Genomic DNA, 19,935 nt, shown 5'->3' on the forward strand with positions numbered 1-19,935 from the left:
CAACTTGGCTAGCGCTCTGAAAATCACGCATCTAAATAAAGGAAGGGCAAGAAAGAGAAACTGGACATTTCAAAAACGGCCCCAGACGCACATCTGAGACACACTTTCTGGATCGCTCACTCCTACATGCACATGTTGGGGAAATCTATTACAGCAACTAGGGTTGCACTTGTGAAGCAGCTCAATAAGGATTTTACGATTATCCATGCATTCTATTTAAATAGAACAGTGTGCCTTTGAGATAGGGCTTAAAAGGCCTAATGTTTCTTAGCGCAGTCTTAGGTCGTCAGTACCTTTAACACTGAAATGCAGCACTGTATTTAAATAGTTTCCATAGCAAGCCACTATTCAGTGTTAACAGTTTGCTGCATGTTTTTAACATCTGCCTGCTTACTATGTATCTTTAGCAGCATCTTGAACTTGGAAAGAGGGAGACACCGTGGACATTCATTATTAACACTCTGCAAGCTGAGCCCTACGTACCAGCTCATGCTAGTATTTATTCATGTGCAGAAGAAAACCTTCTTGAACACTATGTGGATCCTATCACTTTTACCTTCAGCTTGTTTAATCTTTTAATGAGCTGATTTTTAACCAAAAAAACACAACAACCCGCAGTAGGGTAGTTGTAAGGACATTAATAAAAGCACTGTACAATCTTACCTTATCAAAAACATTGGCAAAAGCCACAAATGCTTGAAATATACACTTGTGATAGCATCACTGGCATATCTGTGATGTAGCACTGGTGGGATAGCCTTTCACTTGCCTGCTACTTGAGAATATTGGGGACCACCAACGAGTTTGCACATGGCCAGGCTACTAAAGTATTAGTAGCCATATAGAAGCAGAACAGAAAGGTGTGATAGCAATAGGAACATCTGAGATTGAGGGGGTCCAATGGAATCAGGGATGGTCCATTGAGGAAAAGGATTGTAGATAATTGCAGAATGCTTTAGGCCATATTCAGTTACACCAATTTAACAATAGAAAACATTAAATATGTGAAATGTGTTCACAAGAAAGAAGTACGGTAAATGAGGGAACAATATGAACTGCCTCTGTCCACCACGAGAAGAGTTTCTTGGACTACAGCAAGCAAGATCAAGATGTCTGGTATATCCATACACTCTTTTACGGACTGTGGACTTACAGGAATAGAAATGTTATGTATCATTCATTCATTCATTCATTCATTCATTCATTCATTCATTTATTTATTTATTTATTTATTTATTTAAAAACAAATAGTTCAGTGTAGGTTATGTTAATGTGAGCTCAACAACTAAAGCTTGCATGGAAAGCCCAACACCATCTCTATTTTATTAGCAATGAGAACAAGCTTAGGTTTGTTTTGCATCCAGTGTGGCTAGACAGCCATAGAAGTGTGTTTGCTTCTGGGAGCTTGGATATAGGATTCTATTTCAACAGAGTTTCTAATGCTAACTTAATGGCAGTTATTCCCTTCCTGAAAAGTAGGGCTGGGGCCGTATCAACACACCAATCACACATTCTTAACATATACAGAGACATACAAAATGGTATTTCCTATGAAAACAAGGAGCTTTTTTCTTAGCAACTCCACTCAAATATCCATTTTCTTTCCATTTTCTCCATAAGCTTTTTAAAAAAAGTTTTAAAAGAGTAAAGCTCCTAATCACTGTTGTCTCTATGCTAATTGTGCAAAAGGCAAAGAGTAATCAGTAATTCCATCAGAGAAATGCAAGCAATGTTAAAGTACAGAGGAACTGCAAAGCTGTGTCTTACAGCTATTTGAAACCTAAAATTTCAAAATGCATCTGCATCCTGAAAATTGCATGCGTGCAACTGCAGTTTGCCTGGACATTTTTTTTTGCATCTTTGCAAGGAACAGTAATCTACCTTTCAGCTGAAACATTTTAAAAATTTACTTTGATCTTCTTCCAACAGATCTTACTTCAGAGGAACATTTTGAAAGTGTGCATTTCACCCAACAAAAGCATTTGCCCTAGTTAATTTATACAGAATTTTGTTTTCTCATAAAGATTGATAACATTTTATTAGGACTTACTCATATTTGCATAGTGTATATTTTTGGTATGTTTTGTTATGTTTTAAAAAACCATGGCATTTCCCCCCTCAGCTGCTTCCCACTGAGCACCCCTGAAGGGCCAACTACAGGCCACATCTGACTCACAGAGTAGGGTTTCTCCATTCCTGCTGTAAAGTCTACTTCGGGGAGGAAGAGAAGCAGGGAGACCAAGCTCTTCCTTGTGCTCTGACATCAGGGATTTGTATATCTTCTCAACCCACAGACATCCTATGAGAGAAATGATTTGCTTTGTGGATGGAATAAAACTTGCAGTTGAAAGTGTGCTGGAAACTTGTTTCCTTGGACAGCGCAAACTGTGGCAGTGATATTTAAAAACTCAAGCCAGAGGTATTTTTCTAATCATTTTATTTAGATTTTGCGTAATGATTTATTGCTCATCTGCAAGGAATAATATTGCATTCATTAAAAATCATTCATATACAAAATAAACCTATCCCCACCTGGGTTGATGCTATAACATGCTCCCTCTGACTGAACTGAGGTGTTGCCAGGCATGAGAATTTATTCCATGGCTTATACAGAGATGAAGCCCTTAGCTAAGGTATCTATTGACACTGCAACACAGAGGCAGACAAATGGAATGAAGAGGCCCTCCCTGAGCTTCATGGAGGACATTTGGGAGTGCACTCTGTTTGGCTTAGAAGGATCCAAGCCAATTCCGGGATCAGAACTTGTAGTATTAGAGCTGTGAAATTGAGAACCAAAATACTAAGACGCCATCCTGATGAAGGAACAGAGAGGAAGCCCATATGCTCAGGTCTGAAATCACTTCAACAAAAAGGAAGAACAGAGTTCATTTGGCCTGGCCAAATGTAAGTCAGATTCTGGAAAAGGGGGGGGGGGCAGGAGGAGCTGGAGGCAAAGGGATCTCCCACATTCAAGTCAGTCAATGGCCTGCAGCCATTCTGCAAGGCCGAGTGGCCACCCTGTAGCTGCCAGAAAGGAACCAGACAGCTATCTGGGGCCAAAGGTACAAGAGAAAGGTCACCTAGGTCTCTGGGAAAGAGAGAGCAAGCATGAACGTGCAAAGGTTTGGTGGCTCAGACTCCTCATCAAATCACAGTTAAATTATTCTCCTCAGTGAAGGGTATCAGGAAAGACCACAGCCAATGCCATACAATAGTGGAATAGATTTCAAGAAGATGGAACTAGGAATGTAATCTGTATTTACATCAAGTTTTCTGCAAAGGTTACATAAAAAGCCACAGAAATTCAAGGTTGATCATATATTCACTATGATTCACAGTAGTCTCTAGCTTTTCATCACTGCCCCTTGAGGCTTCAGCACAAGTCTGAAGTGATCAGATGCAGGCAATATTTGCCTGAACCACCTTCCTTAGCCTGATATTTGCCTCTCTAAAGATGAGCTCCCTCCTCTTTCATGGCACTAAAATGTGAAATCTGGCTGCACCGTAGTTTCGCAGGAGAGGTACCAGTGCATCAAGGTAACCAGACAGAATAGGCTAGCCTAAGCCAAGGTAATTAAAGCAGCAGAGCACTTAAAACAGCAGTGCCAATGGGAAGGGATTCCACCTTCAATATTCATTTGCTACAAATGGAGCCTGAAGATGGAGGGAAGGTGCTTTACACAATGAATAATTCTTTATAGCAGGTGTGGGTGGCAGTGTAGGGAGGACATTTGGCCCTCCAGTTGTTTGCTGAACCACAACTCACATCATCCCTTGCTGGGGCTGATAGGAGTTGTAGTACAGCAACATCTGGAGGGCCAAAGGTCCCCCACACTGGCTTTGTAAGATATGAAAAGCTAAGCAACTACATCATCCAAATATCCCCGGTGCTGGACAAATGAAAGGATGGAGCACAGGAGATACCCATCTCAGCTCAGAAGGACTGATTTGGTTCTTAGTGGCCGCTACCAATTCTGCAATGTATTACTGATATCTTCATAGAATTCTATGATTCTACCTTAAAAATGTCCAAACTCGAAGGAAAAGGAATTCTCACCCGTTGCCTTTTAAAATATGGTTCTGGTACATCTTCACTTAAAGAAAGAAAAAACATAACATATAAAAGCTATGGAAAAGTGAAGACAGTGGATAGTCAATAGCCATTTCAATTCAGATTAGCACCCTAGCAACTTAAAAAGAATGTTAAAGTCTACCGAGGATTGGTGTAACCAGGCATGCAGCTACATATTTCATGTAGGAAAAATAGCCTAACTAAAAATAAATAGTATTTTAAATTGTCCCACTGTTTTCTTCACAACACAATATTAGGCATTTGTTGAATATACACCTAACTGGCCACAAGATATAACTCTGTTCCAGTACAGGAAAAGGAGCACTGATCTAGCAGCTAATAAATTGGGGCTCGTTAAGGCAATTTAGAATTTGTAGATAATTCCACCCAGAAAAAATAGTACTCTTAATATTTTGCAGTTCTACCAACTACAACTAAGGTGCTCCAGACAGTTTTAAATTAAAAAATAAAATGACCAGAGGACAGGAATGCCCTTCATTACCCAGGGAAATCCTTTCCTTAGTAAGAGAGCTGAGGAGCTGAAACTGTACTATTTTAGTGGTGATGCAGCAGGGAAATCCCAGGTTGTCTGTAAAGTCAGACACAAAGACAGAGGAATATTAAAGAGAATAAGAGAGGGCAGTAAAATCACATGAATAAAATAAAAAATAAAAAAGTTTTTAGAAGTAACACAAAAAATATGTTCTTTAAAAATATTCTTGCTAAAGCTCTTGTGTAGATTATGTAGTCTGGTCCTTCAGCGTTATGGTCCATCAGTACCTGCAGTAAAGCAGAAAGAAAGCCAAAGTCAAGCACTGGGCACCCACCAAGACACAGGACCAGGTGGAGGCACTCCTGCCTTAGGTTATCAGAACTGCCAGTCCAATTCTAGTCTTCCCTTGCCTGGTGTATAAATCCACCATTAGCTGGCACTAGATGTTTGTATTTTCATTCAAGACACTTAAGCTAGAAGGGTTTTCTATTTTGCCTGTACTTATTACTATTATCTGAACCCCAATCTTCCTTCCAGGATGTTCAGAGAAGCCTCACAACTACCCTGCTCACCACACTAACAAAACTATTCAAAAAATTACAATTCATGTTGTCGTATCTGAATTATAGGCAAGTCCCTATATGTTTCCTAGTTTCCCCCAATGGAGAAGGTTACCTATAATAGTTTGGTTTAAAGGGTCCATTTTTATTAAGCCCCAGATACTTCGCTTGATCATCTGTTAGCTCTGTCAGATGGGCATCAAATGAAGGCAGGTGCAAGCTGGCAACATACTCATCTAGAAAGAATACAGGAAGACGTGTTAGAACCTCTAAGGTCTTTTCTATAGCGCCTAGACATCTTTAACCAGTTACTCCTGAAAGCTTTCCCCACCAATTCTAGGCTCAATAAGGAAGGCCACTTGCAGGTCTAGCAAAGCTCATCTATAATTATTTCACACTATGGACAAATATCAGCGATTTCATGAATACTGAGGCAGAGACAGTCAATAGGCGGGGTATATTTTTGGCTGTGTGTTGTCCCACAGCATTCAGTCTGGAACTTCGGCTTTTAACATTTTTACCCTGAATTCAATCATGAGACAAGTTATAACCTAAGAGGTGAAATGACCTTGGAATCTCTCATTCTCAACTCAATCTTTAACAGGTGTTTTTCATTTAACAATTCTTGCCAGAGGGTACAGTAGATGCTTCTGCCTTGTATTTTTCATATTCAAGACATTCAATCAATGTACATGTAGAAAGAAATAACAAATATATGTCCCCTGAAAAGTATATACCATATGATGTAGAAGAATGTTAAAATTCAATGTAGTCCTTTTAGTGGATTTTGTATTTTGGTACTGGCAGACCCCTGGCATTTTTAATTTTATTTCAAAGGTTTATTTTCCCATCCTTTGATCGTATTATCAAAAAAATGGGACACCCCTAGCTTATATACCCAGGATTACAATCACAGCAAACAGACTAATAAAAATATAGCTATTTCAGACAAGGAGGGAAGTTATCTAAAAACATCTAAATTTCAACTCTGAAGCCTGACATGAAATGGATGGGCATTGCCCATAAGGCCTCAATATACTAAAATTCTCGATATACTAAAGTTCTTAAAAATTCCTTCCTATTCTCAAAGCATGGCTGCGCCCAGCATAAACATGTGGTGAAGAAACTATGTTTATTACAGTGGTACATGCTGTGCTAGCCTAGTGTTCCAAGAGAGGAGGCTACCGCTCACTGATCAACAAGCAGCAGCTAAAAATTCTACCATTGTTTGCTCACCCATCTTTTTAGGCAGAAGGTACACATCTTGTTTGTATCGTCCCTCAGGAGCATTGTAAAGCTCAATCAAAGCCAGAGCCTGTGAAGATCAGAGAGATGCTGGAAGTAACAACTGCAGGCTTTATCAATTCTTTCCAGCACACTCTGAAAAGTTATCATTGTAGTTTTGACATGCCTGGTGGCTAACCTAGTAGTCTATGTTCAGCACCGATACTTTAGACATTGAGCTTAGAGGTGGTTGTCCAAGCTTTTGGGATAAATGACACAACAGTTCTGTGGATCTAGCTTCTTTTTTGAAACTGCAGTGAGGAGTTTGTTGGTACAGAATACACCGAGTTAGTGAAAAGGAAATCTATGTATTGCATCTTTGCTGAGCCAGTAGGGAAAAAAATAGGGAATGAAAACATGCTAAAATGTTATTAAGACTCACCCTAGTGCCTAAACAAACTAAGGTACATAGAGGCATTTTACTGAGGGGAAAGGCCAATCTCCCCTGTATGTAACACTGTTCAGCTGAACAAACAATTCATCTACTCTGTTTCCTTAGTTTTTAACCTCTCCAGACTGCAAACTCTGTTTTCAAAGGCATAAACAGATACCAAAACAGTGGACAGTTATGCTGCTTTTTAAAAACTGAAGAAGGAATAATAATAAGTGAGAAGCAGCAATTGTAAGTATTTCATTCATTTATAGGTTCACTATGAAAGGACACTGGATTTGGTGATCTTGAGAACCTTGATCTTTCATTGGGGGGGGGGGGGCTGAAACACATGTAGGCAATAAGACAGGAAAAGTTCAGAAACGAATGGGAGATCTAGGCAGGGCTTCAAGTTGTAAAGGGGTGGGGCTTCAGCAATCGACACAACTTCCTCCCACGGTGAACCGTTTGCTCAATTGATCATTTGGCTCAGTTCTCCATGTCATTCCCTTCTAATTGAGCCTTTGCTTCAAAATCCACATTTTATTTAATTTCATCTGTGATGAATACTTCAAATAAATATGCAAGTTCATATGCTCTGCATTACCTGTCTTGAGCACATAATATTCTCTAGAACTCTAGCGGACAATATTTTTCAATGCCTCTATTTAAAGATCAGAACTAACAGACAAAATGCAGTTCAAATAAATCCTCTAACTAGGCTTTTACTCAGACTTGAGTTGGAAAACTAATATAAATATGGTATCTTCTATTTCCCATCCCCACAAACACATTATAAATACAGCATCAAGCAAGGCAGGGGAACCTGAAGGCTAAATCATGTACCTGAGTGGTAGCAGTAATGGACAGAACAAAGGTTGGAACTGTTGAACAGCTCAGATTCAGAAGTCTTCCCTAGAATGACAGGGAAACAGCAACAAAAAAACATTTTTGAGAAATCACCTCTTGTGCACAGAGAGCAACATCAAACAGAAATGCAATATTTCAGATTCAAGTGCAATGCTAAACTCTTCAGGCCCAGCAAACTTGGGATATAACTGCATAGTTTGAACCAGGAGCAATGTGGCCAGACCAGGACTAATAACCACTGATGTTTTTAGATAGTTAATGGTTCCTTTCCTGGTGAAAAGTTAAGATCTATGATGAACTGAAAAGGACAGGCATGATTTAGCAGTGAGGAGGATAAAATCTGTTTAGCAAAAACTTTTGAGATCTTCATATTCCCACTGGTCTGGCTAGCTTTGGAATTCTGCTGTAAAGCTAAAGTCAGACAACAACTCTGAACTACCCAAAGGACACCTGCATCTTCTTCTCTTCTCAGAAGAACAGCTTCTCCTTGATACATAGCTAGCCGCCCATTTGATTAGCCTTCCAATACCCTGGGAACCTGAAAATAAGAGACACAATTCCTTATGATGAACCCTATAAAGGCTTCTGTTTAGGCCTTTGCCAACATACCTCAGCTAGGAGAACAACTCGCTTGCCATCAGGCCAGATTATATGATCCACTTGAGAACGTACACGCTCCCAGGTTAGCTCTGGGGTACGAAGACTAGCCTAGGAGAGATTGAGGCAGGGATCAACTACTAGGATTTATTAAGATGACTGAAAGCATAATTAAGATTAACAGACACTCACCACATCAATTTCAGTGTTGGAATGGCCCATATTACATACAATGCAGCTATTCTTCATTCGGTCCAAGTGCTCTCTAGTCACCACATTTTTGTTTCCTGCAGTAAAAAGAGGCAGTTAAAGCAAGCCTCAGACAGGTGAGCCATCAAATTTCCCCTTATCTATAGCTACAACTTTAATCCCAACACAGTGACTTGAATCCCACCAAGTAATTGCATGAGTTACTTGCACAGTGTAATTTCCCCTCCCTCTTCTCCCCCATGCAAATATTGCCTTCCTCCAAATCTGTTCCAGAGGGTTCATGGGGAGTAACTCAGAGCAGCTATGGTAAAGGTGCAGGGGGTTACATGAGCGGAACTCATTCTACTTGTACAATTACTTATTTGGATACAACCTACAATAGAAAGCAATACAACTTATGTCTCTTTATATCCTTTGCGGGTTTCCAGTTTGAGTGGGGAAATACTACTACTTGTTACTGAGCAAAAAGACAAAATCGGAAGGATTTCAGCGTGTGGAGTGGGTGGGAATAATATGAACAAAACACATGCACAGTCCTTCCCAGATTGGTTTACCTGTGCAAGTTATGACAACATCCACTTGGCGAATGATTTCATTGAGTTTCACTACCCGAAACCCATCCATGCTGCCAAAGAGAAGGTAAGAGATTAAAGGGACATCAAACATGGCAACGTGAAACTGAACAAGCTGCTCTGGCTATTTAAGTTTTAAACCTCAAACTCTGTTCCCCAACATTTGATTGATGCTTAGAGAATCCACTGACAGTGTCGCACTGTAGTTATGTACATGCATTCCTATATAGCTGTTGACTAAAACCGCTGCAATAGTTTATTTTCATGAATAACAATAATTGCAGTTTTCACCAATACATTTTTCAGAAGTGTTTTTTCAGCTAAGCTTTGAACAGCTATTAGGTGTGAAGATTTTGAAGAAAGGGGTCATTAATGTGCATTTTCATTTTATTGAACTACAAGTTATATTGTTAATAAAACTTGCTAGATACCCATTCTACAATAATTGAACCTCTGCTTCTTTAAAAGCAAGACACAGTTAAAATGTAGATCATTATCTCCTTGTCTATATTTGGAAGAAACACATGATTTATTTAAGGTTCGTACTTTCAAACATTTCATATAGATGTTTCACTTATACCTCACCCTTTTTTTTACCCACTGCCAATAAATTAATCCTTTTCACATGTATTATTGAAATAACTGACACTGCCTGAAACAACAGTAGCAACAGAAGAAATAAAGAGAAACAGGATATGCCATTTTACTGGTCGAGAGCAGCTGATCTTAGGGTAAGTTACAGAAGATTGACTTATTGGACACCGAAGCTCTTCCTATGCTCTGTAGGCAGGGACTAGAGAAATAACTTCGACATTTCCTGATATCTGTAGCAGTTCTGAAAAAAGGACAAGTTGTGTGGGGCAGTCTGAAGAGAAATGGGCTTTCTGGAGAAAGATCAGAGTGTTCAGAGGTAAAAAAGAAAGTTCTGCAAGATCTATTGAAAGCAGTATGCTATTAATCTTTATGAGTTCAAAATTTAAAGTAGACATTCTATCCTACTTTTTAGAAAAAACCTGCAAAGTAGTCAAATGGCATATCCAGTTAATTTTTACTGCTTCTATTAATCATACTGGAGTTTGACAATTATTCCATCTTACATCAGATTAGTGCTGCTGGAGCTCTCAATGACTATCCTAGTATTTAGCATCTACTACTTCTTTAAGAGGATATTCACATGTTTTATTTCCTCCTCCCCCCACCCCAATATTCTTCTTATTGACAAATGCATTTCGGCAAACTATTCATTAGCCATTATTAACAGAACAGTGTCAAACTTATGAGGGAAAGGACTCTTACATATGGAGGTACAAGGTCACAATCAATTGTGGAACCCTCAAATGAAATGGAAGGAAATGGAAGATTCCCTGAAGCTTTATGTCTTCTTGCATGTATGGCCTCAGATTGTGAAGTTTTGGGTAGAGAGAGGCTCTTCTTTAGTAGGCTAATTAATTTTAACCTTTTGAAGTAGCCCAAAAAAGAACAGCAAGCAATACAAAAAGGCTTGTTCTCTCAGACAGCAGCATTTGTAACACCTCATTTCTCACCAGGCTTGAAGAGCACAGATAGGATCAATCTCTGTGATGCAAACTATGGCTCCCAGGGCCTTCAGAGCTGCACAGCATCCCTTTCCAACCTGGAATACACAAAAACAACTACAAAATCTAAGCAAATACAAGTGTTTTAAAAAACAGGATTTATTGAGAAACATTGTTGGATTACAGCCCATCTCTGTCTTCTCCCCCCCACCGCACTTCTACATACACACAAGTGTAAAGAGAGAGAAAATGTAAGCAATGCAGCCAAAGGACCATGAAGTGTGGTACAGTGGTACCTCTGGTTATGTACTTAATTCGTTCCAGAGGTCCGTTCTTAACCTGAAACTGTTCTTAACCTGAAGCACCACTTTAGCTAATGGGGCCTCCTGCTGCTGCCGCGCCACCGGAGCACGATTTCTGTTTTCATCCTGAAGCAAAGTTGCTAACCCAAGGTACTATTTCTGGGTTAGTGGAGTCTGTAACCTGAAGCGTATGTAACCCGAGGTACCACTGTATATGATATCTGTATGCAAAAATTAAAATATATACAATCAGTTGATTCACTGATGGACAGGGTGAATTCAGACCAGTTTATCACATGGGAAATGCTGGAAAGTTTGCTGACTTCTGTATATACTCAACTATAGTAATACAGTCACCAGTGACTAGCTTTGTAGTATTTTGGTTTTAGGTTTGCTCTTCCTCCACCCTTAGTTGCTTCCCCCACTGCTGCTATGGCAGGGTTGGCTAACCCACAGCCCAGATCCAGCCTGGCAAGCTGTGGGAAGTGGCCCACCAGCTCCTGCAGCTGTAGCTTTAAGCTATAGCTTAGCACTGAGAATAAAACTTAAGTTTACCCAAGCTTTTCTGGTCCCTGAGCCTTACTAAATTTTTAAATCCATGTTTTGTATAATGCTCAGTTTTATTTGTGATATATATACTTTTCTTTTTATCCTGTCTGTCTAGCTTTCATGCAATATTACCAATATTTTTTCTTATTTAAATGCTTGGAGGAATAAATAAACAAGCCAACAAATAAATACAGCGCTCTGCCTGCTCTTTGGAGAATAATCTCCAAGGGCAGACATAGCCCTTTATCTCCTGATCTCAGAACTGTGGCAATCAGCTCTGAGATCAGGAAACAAAATCTCTGCTGCCTGCTCTTTAGAATCGCAGGCAGAAATCATAGTGCTCAGACTGGGAGATAAAAGCTATCTGTCTTCTTTTTAGAGATGCAGAGTGAAAAGGCAGCATTTCTCCCCTCTCCTTTCTCAGAGCCAAATAGGCAGGAATGGAAATGCTGTATTTTTCTCTTCACAGAGTAAAATATAGCATTTCCTCCTTTATAGTCAATATTAATGGAATACAGACACAGTCTCTTTAACTTCAGAGGCATCATAGCACTATTTTTCAGTTTTTAAAAAAATCCTCCCAACCATTCCAGAACAGCAAATACTTGAAGTATATAAATCCTCTGAATTATGAGATTTGAACAAAATGAAAAAAGAAAACAGGAAGCTAAAATATTCATTTTAGCAAAATGTCACCATTCAACTCTCATCACACCGATAAATGCTGTTTGTTTGTTTTGCTCACAGACAGCAGTGGCCATGGTTTACTACATTCTACTATGTGAAAACTTTTGCCACAGGAGAGGGGCAACCTTTACTACATTAAGAATGCATGGCATAAAAATGTATACTATGTTTCTCTAGTAATGCAGTGAAACACATGGTAGGAAACTCTGCCATGTGTTAAGACAGCCATCTGTACTAGTTTAGTTTGTCCACATATGAACACTAGATAACAAATTATAGCCTAATCTTTTTTTTTTTTTAATTTGGATAATAGCTCCATTGCTCATGTGTCTCTATATGAAAAGCTGGGAAAGAATCAGATAAGCACTAATAAGAAAGAGAGGAGTTCAGAACTCTCCCTAATATCCCTTTACACAATCCTGCCCCCTAGGTGCTTTTCTCCCAGACAAGGTAACTTCAATACTGAGGTTCAGCTGCAAATATAGGAGCTGTGCAAAGATTCTCCACTCCACACTAGAGAGCTCATTTTGCCATTAAAATCAGACCTCCCTCCATCCCCATAGGCCTATTAACAGGACTAGAGCAGCTCCAATCAGGTTAGCATACAAAGCTGCCGCAGCACATGTAATTTAGCCCTAAAATGTACATAATTCAACTTGTGCTATTCATACATTGCTGGAAGCACCCATGTTGAAGCACTGTTATCTGCGCAAATTTCAGCACACTTGAACCATAATGTGTGCCCTAATCACCTCTTAAATTCTTTCCAGATTTTACTGTACAAATACAGCTGAGAGTAGAGACTCTTCTAATGATGTGAAAACACTTGCTAGTATCATCAGCTTGCAATTACCGTGAGAGCCATTACAATTGGATGCATAATCTTCTGCTGCAACACAAGTTGTTCCTAATGCTCCTTATAGTAATCACATAAGGAGTCATTACTAGTAAAAGGTAGATCATGAATACAGAAGGTAATGAATGCTAAAGCAAAGGTAACTGTACTGTACTGTACACTAATGAGAGCTGCTGAATCAGCCAGGCTACAACTCACCTCACCATAGCCACACACCACCACTTGCTTTCCTCCAAACATCACATCCGTTGTTCGTTTTAGGCTGTGGGAGAGAAAGAGACTCTTTTTGAGAAGTTAACCACATGCAAAATACATGCTTGACTCAATACAATGGCTTTGCTTAGCTGTCTCGATAAACTGTAACGTGCACAAGCCACGGGAAATCTGGAGCTTGCCTCTCCTTGTCCTGCATGGGCCAGAGGACTTCAGAAGCATTCACATACTTTTGATTTTAACTAACTGAGCCTTCCTGTTTCATCTGAACTGGGAACTGTGGTTTATGGAACTATAGCTGGCAAGAACAAGCCAGTTTCAAGCCATAGTTCATGAAACAGGCTTGTGTAAACCAACTATCCTAAGTGTAAACCAGATCTTTGGGTTAAACGGGAAGCTGCAATTAGCTGAAACCAAAAGCAAATGCTTCTGAAGTCCTCTTCCCAGTCATAAAGGAGGAGAGGGTGGAGAATGCGAGCTGAAGACTTGCCGAAGTTCATTGAGTGGTTTATTGAGATGCCCTAATGTGGCCAATGTTTCTTAATTCCACAGCAGTATGACCCTATGCGGCCACCAGATAATACGATCACAGCAGTATTCAACTCCACAACACAAGGAGCTGAATAGGAAAAATATGGAAGCTGGGGGCTGATTCTGAGGGTTTTAACTCCCAACTCCCAAAGCTGAGTGCCAGACTCACCCATCCAAGATGGATTCTCTGCAACAATATAAGTTATCAAATTTCTGTTTGGTGACAGAGTCATTTACATTCATAGCTGGAACACAAAGTTTCCCAGCCTTTGATAACTGGTATAACCTAAAAGAGAGAAAGAGAAGATTTTAGAACTGAATACTGTGAGAAAAAAACAGGATAATCAGCAGAACATTAAATTGTTCCCTGGGCTAACACCCAAGCTCCATATTTGTGGTTAATCTGCAGCCTTCCAGATGTTGCTAGATGACAATCCCAATCATCTCTGACCACTGGCTATTTTGGCAAGGCTGACAGGTGTTAAGAGTTCAATAACAGCCTGAAGACCACATATTAATCAGCTCTGCATCTTGTCTTCAAGCAACAGCAGAAGTACCAATTCTTATAATATACACTTGAGTCCCCCAAACATCTTCTGCTTCCAGTAAACATATATTTCTATTTAAAAAATAAAAAAATAAAATAGGTGAATTTAGCTGTATTTAGGCCTGATGTACATAGCACCCTTAGTATCTTCCTACAGCCATCATATGTGTAATTAGCAAAATAAAAATAAAACGCTTCACATCAGTGAGTAAGCCAAAGTGATTAATGGACTACGCCTCTCGATTTCTGGAGAGAGAGAAACATGTTCCTCCCCCATATTATATTCAACTGTGAAATATAGTTCAGTGGTAAACTATACAAAACAGTAAATGATCTAATAAACAAAAAGTCCCAAGTTCAATCCTTGGCATTTGCAGGTAGGACTGGGAAAATACTCCTATCAGAAACCATGAAGAGCCACTGTAACTCAGTGTAGAGAATATGGAACTGGAAGGAGCAATCGTCTGACTCAAAAGCCAGTTTCTTTTAAACCATACTGAAAATCATGACCACTGGTAACTTAGCACTGAATGCGTCTGTACCAAGTACTGGGTACTGAAATACCCATGGGGGAAGGAGGAAAGGAGAAAAAAGAACAAGCAGCAGCTCATGAAGTTTCTACGAGTAGCGAAAGTATAGGGAAGAATAGTCGGCCAAAGAGAATGGTCAGTGGGACATTAAAATGCATTCCTCCTTCTTTATAAACATAAGATGTGGCAAAGGGGAACCAGAGGAATGTTGCATGAAGAACATGTCAACTTTTGAGTTTAAACTTGAGAAGCCCCATGGCTCAACAGTGTGGGAACTAAAATAGTAGAAAAGGCCCTAGGTTCTGCCTTACCTCAGCCATACCTTTCTCTTTTATGGCGTTATTTATTCCTCCCCCATCCTTATTACCATCCCGCAGGGCCATCATGATTAAAAGTGAGCTTTAATTTTTAGATGCTTGCTTACCAGGTATGGGCAAGGCTCTACAACTTCCCAAAGCTTCATATTGAAGAGGACAGACAAAGGTTTGCAGGATCCTTTGGGGTTGATTACCTGTGCACACCTGTCACACTCTCTTCTACAATGCCTCTGATCTTCTTAAATACATTTGGATATTTCTTATAAACCCAATGGGTCAGGTCTCCTCCATCATCCAAGATCTGAAAATAAGATAAATATAATTAGCTCAAAAGATATTCTGCTATTTATACTGCATGCCACATCCAACTTCACTTTAAGGCACAAAGAAGGATTACTTCTAGGCAATTAAACTGTTAAGTCACATAACCATTAAGGGATCAGAACTCTGATATTGCTTCACAAACCATTATTATCGTGCACGATGTTGTCCAAGCAACAAACCTGGCCTGGTTTTCTAACATATAAATAGAAATATACGAATTCTACAAGGTATACTTCCAGAGAACCAGTACTAGATTTTATCGCACAAATTCAAGTGGAAGCTGGAAAACTGGTTCAAGCTGTATACTCAGAGTAAGGATAATCTACCCTTTTCATAACTGACCTGACAGAAAAAGAAATAGGGGATGCTCATCTATAGCCGATTATCTTAAAAACAAAACAAAACCTGGAACAACAATCAATCAATAGCTAAGGAGTTTGCTATACAGTAACTACAAAGTTGATTAACAAAAAGCTTTTTCCTGAGCTAGTGTAGATACATGAAACAGAGAAGTCGTTGCGTATACTAATACTTTATTAGGAAGGGAAAACCACAGCAGAATTTCCCCTTAAAAATGCAATGGCATTGTTTCAGTGCAGATTTATGCTTATCTGGTATATCTAGCACACCAAGCCAAAGGGTATCGGGTCCTGCTGACAGTACTCTAAAAGAGTATCCAATGCTGCACATGTGGAATTCTGCTCATGCAGTAGCACTCCCCTTTCCTCTTCTTGCATGCACCCCAAATCTGCTCTGGAGGGTCCCCCAACACTCCGGATCAGATTTTGAGGGTGCTCAGGGGACTGCAGGGGAGAGGACAAGACGCTGTGTTGCATAAGAAAATATATGTTGGGCAAGCATAATGGCAGCAATGGACACAAGTCATGCAATTAATTTCATGGGAAGTAATTCTTCTAGTAGATGCAAAGGACATATGACAGACAATTCTCACATTCTCTTAAAAATAGATAATCTAAGACAGATGAGCCCCCACTTATTATACTATGAAGTGAGCAATCCCTAGTTTATTTTTTAATGTGAATGATTCTATCGTGTGTAAACATTCAGTTAGTTTCTAGTGACTCTGATCAGTCATTTAGCTATATGGCAATTAACAGAATCTACATAAGGGGGGGCATTTTCTTTTATTTTCTTTTTTAATGATTCAACTTTGTGCAAGAAGTGTGATAACTGAGAGCTAGGGAACATTAGGCAGCATCCTCCTTTCAGAAAATCTCATTTTCTATATATCTGTCTATTATCACAACTGCCTTGCCACAGTGAAATTCTGCCCCTCTTCCAACATAGCTCTGCTTATTTCTGATCTTCACAACAACCCTCAGAGATAAGTTAGACTGCAATAGAGTGACTTGCTCAAAACCAACAAGTGTGCTTCATTTCCCTGGTTCACCAGGCACATTCACAGTATACATTTAAAGCACAGGTCTTCCCCCCCAAAGAAGACTGGGAACTTTATTTTAAGGGTATTGGGAATTGTAGCTTTGTAGTGAGTAAACAGCATTTTCCAGGATTGTTTTGGGGAAAGAGATGTGCTTTAAACAGAGTATGAATGTGACAATTATTGAAACTTGCAAATTTGCACCAACAAATTAAATACCCCATTTATAGGTGGTAAATTTAGGAGTGGCATTTTACAGATTTGATACATGTGAAATTCACCGCCATGCCTGTGGAGGGTGGGCGCTGACCATGAGCAGCAGGTTTTTCTTTACTTATTTCATTATACTTATAAACCCACCCTTCAATATACTGATCCCAGGGCAGGTTTTTTTTGTGACAGAAAAAGCTGAGCTCCTTTCCCAGCAGCCTGGCCGTTCACCCTCAAGAATGCAGCTGCCATGAGCCACCAATCTCCCTCCCCCCCCCCCCCGAAAACACACACACGAACACACAATGTGCCCAAGGCATTCTGGGGGAAACAAAATGGCTGCAGGGTTGAAAGAGGAGCTGTTGCAACAGGGAGGAACAAAATAATAAAGAAGCAGCAGCCCACTCCAGGACCCTACTGGTAATTTTGCTGCAATCCCCATCATATTACCCAAACCAGCTGCCCGTTTTCGGAGGGTGAATTTCACCTTACCCCTCCAATTTGAGCTGCAAATGGACAGGAATTAACTAGTATTGAATCATAATACACTTTCCCATTCTTTCAGCTAAGCCCCACTGAATGGAGAAGAGAGAAGGGAGGATAAAACTTGAAAAGGGGTTGAATGTGGCTGGACAATGAACACTAAATACAGTGTGATCCAGTAGACTAGATCCAAAGAAGCACTGAACTAGTTCTGCATGTCCAAAAAATGTATTTCCTAAACATTAGCTCCACACCCATGTGAAAAACCTCTTTTGAAACAGAAAAATACACAGTGGTCTGCTGAAAGGGATGAAGTCAGAAGTTCCAATGGGCATGTCAAAACCCTTGGATGTGCCTAAAGTACCTCTTCGGATGCCACCAAATACACTTCCAAAGGAGAAGTTAACAAATGTGTGAGAATATGGGAAACATGGGAGAATGTTTCATTACCATGTTGGCCTGCCAGGTATCCACATTAACACAGCGATCAATGCACCACCAAAAGTCATCCTCAGATTCTCCTTTCCAGGCAAATACAGCAACACCTAGCGAAAGAAAATGAATTTGCTGGATCATTCTTATAGCAGTGCTGCTTGAAGCAGACTCAAAATAAGCACAGTTCTGGCACAAAGCAGCTCTCAACCCCATTTTATCTAACCCATGCTGAAAGTTGCCCCACTGTTTTTTTCCGGATTGCCTTTTTTGTCATCTGTTTAGCATATTTAAGTGACCAGGCTATTTGAAAAGACTTTATATTTATACAACACATAAATAACAAGGCACTGATCTCTGGAGGCTTTCTCTGGTCACTGAATTGTAACTAAGTTAAAGCACATCCTAGTTAAGAATTATATTGTATTAAATGGACTACATTAAAGCAATTTTTTCTGTACAATCTAAAAATTGCTTTGGGAGCTCTTGAAACTATACATGTAATAGCAGTTGTAGCTAGCTTGCTAGTTCTAAACTGTCTATCAGAGTGGATTCTTGGCAGAATATGCAGGAACAGAGCCAGTATAAGACAAAGTCCTGTGGCACTTTCAGCATAAGAAATGAATTGTGATAGAAGTTTCATTAGATAAGAGATGCATATAGAACATAATAAAGCAAAGCCGAACAAGCTCTCTTAGCATAATCTAGGTTCTCCCAGCAGGTTCAACGGAGTCCATCTGGCTATGGAATGTCTCTCTGACAAGGGTTTGCAAAATACCCAACAACTCAGGCATGCAGAGAATTTACAGAAATATTAGGACAGTGAAGTTGGCAACAGTATTTCCCCCCTTGAAGTCTGTACAAACTGACATACGGGTTAGAGTTATACAAGCTTCCAATATTCAGCAGTGACAGAAAAATGCTAGAAATCTTTTTTGAAAGAACAGTAAATTCGTCTTCATTCTCTTGTCTGCACCAGTTTTTGTGTTTTATTTCCACATAATTATGTACTTAAACCACTCATTTGCAGTAAGTCTTTGTGTCAATTTCTAACATGAAGCAAGTGCAACTGATACAACATGGCTACTTCCATACATTTAGATCTAATAAAGTACAGTATAAGTCTACTAGCAGACTAACCGATGGATCCACAGATAAAGCATGAACTTGTGATTCAAACAGAACCAAAAATCTTTCCACAAGGCCACCATGTGCATAAAGATAGACTACATCCAACTACAATTCTTTCAAATGAGATTGCACTTATTTCATTGCTGAGGAATTTTGCTTCAAAATTTCTGCTTATTAAGTAATTTGGTCCTTCTTTCAAAAATAATGCTTCCACCAATGGTTGCTAGCCATGATGACTATGTTCTTGCTCCACCATCAGTGGCAGTGTGCCTCTGAATGCCAGCTGCCTGGAATGTGGGCTAGCTATAGGCCTTTGGTTGGCCGCTGTGATCAAGCAGGGCTTTTCTTATGTAATTACCTGAAACAAAGTCGGTCTTATTTTGTTTTAAATGAATTGTTCAGAAGCTTGCATCATTAGTGACAAGCTGTACAAATCTGATAGCAGAGCTTCAAACACAGCCAAATATTCTTGGTACATCATGTATTCATCTGTACTGAATAGTCTGACAGAAGTAGTAACTGCTACCCTAATAAAAACAGAATTTGCATTTCTAATTCTGATACCGAATCTCTGTGCCGCTGCTGTGTACTCACCAGCTTCAGCCAAGGCAGCAGCTACCTCATTCTGAGTCGAATAAATGTTGCAAGCAGACCAACGACACTGAGCTCCCAGTGCACACAGCGTCTCAATCAAGACCTGGGGGTGATGCAAGCATAATCAACTGAAAACGCAGCAGAAATAGCTGGCTCGATTTGGCCAATACCAGGCCAGAGTTATGACCCAACCCCCAATCAAATCAGGCATACCCAAGTCCATGCAAGACATTGCAGCCATCAGCCAAACCCAGCGGATACTGCTGA

General features: G+C 39.8%; 1 protein-coding gene across 3 annotated transcripts in view; it reads right to left on the reverse strand.

The window, feature by feature from the left end:
• Positions 1-2,420: 2,420 nt before the first annotated feature.
• AHCYL1 (adenosylhomocysteinase like 1) overlaps positions 2,421-19,935 on the reverse strand; it is a 47,669-nt gene continuing 30,154 nt past the window's right edge. The window contains exons 5-17 of one of the 3 annotated variants that reach the window (XM_028733851.2): positions 19,669-19,771; positions 17,962-18,056; positions 15,290-15,396; positions 13,871-13,987; positions 13,156-13,219; positions 10,573-10,661; positions 9,011-9,081; positions 8,439-8,533; positions 8,259-8,357; positions 7,626-7,694; positions 6,362-6,440; positions 5,241-5,361; positions 2,421-4,852 (exon numbers count right to left, since the gene is read on the reverse strand). In XM_028733851.2, the coding sequence (XP_028589684.1) occupies positions 4,846-4,852; positions 5,241-5,361; positions 6,362-6,440; positions 7,626-7,694; positions 8,259-8,357; positions 8,439-8,533; positions 9,011-9,081; positions 10,573-10,661; positions 13,156-13,219; positions 13,871-13,987; positions 15,290-15,396; positions 17,962-18,056; positions 19,669-19,771 (1,116 nt within the window). In that variant the 3' untranslated portion in view covers positions 2,421-4,845. Of the gene's footprint in view, positions 4,853-5,236; positions 5,362-6,361; positions 6,441-7,625; positions 7,695-8,258; positions 8,358-8,438; positions 8,534-9,010; positions 9,082-10,572; positions 10,662-13,155; positions 13,220-13,870; positions 13,988-15,289; positions 15,397-17,961; positions 18,057-19,668; positions 19,772-19,935 lie in introns of those variants that run through there. The other 2 variants (XR_013392947.1, XM_028733852.2) reach the window with 2 other exon arrangements.

This window comes from Podarcis muralis, chromosome 5, assembly GCF_964188315.1.
Source record: "Podarcis muralis chromosome 5, rPodMur119.hap1.1, whole genome shotgun sequence".
Lineage (NCBI taxonomy): Eukaryota > Metazoa > Chordata > Lepidosauria > Squamata > Lacertidae > Podarcis > Podarcis muralis.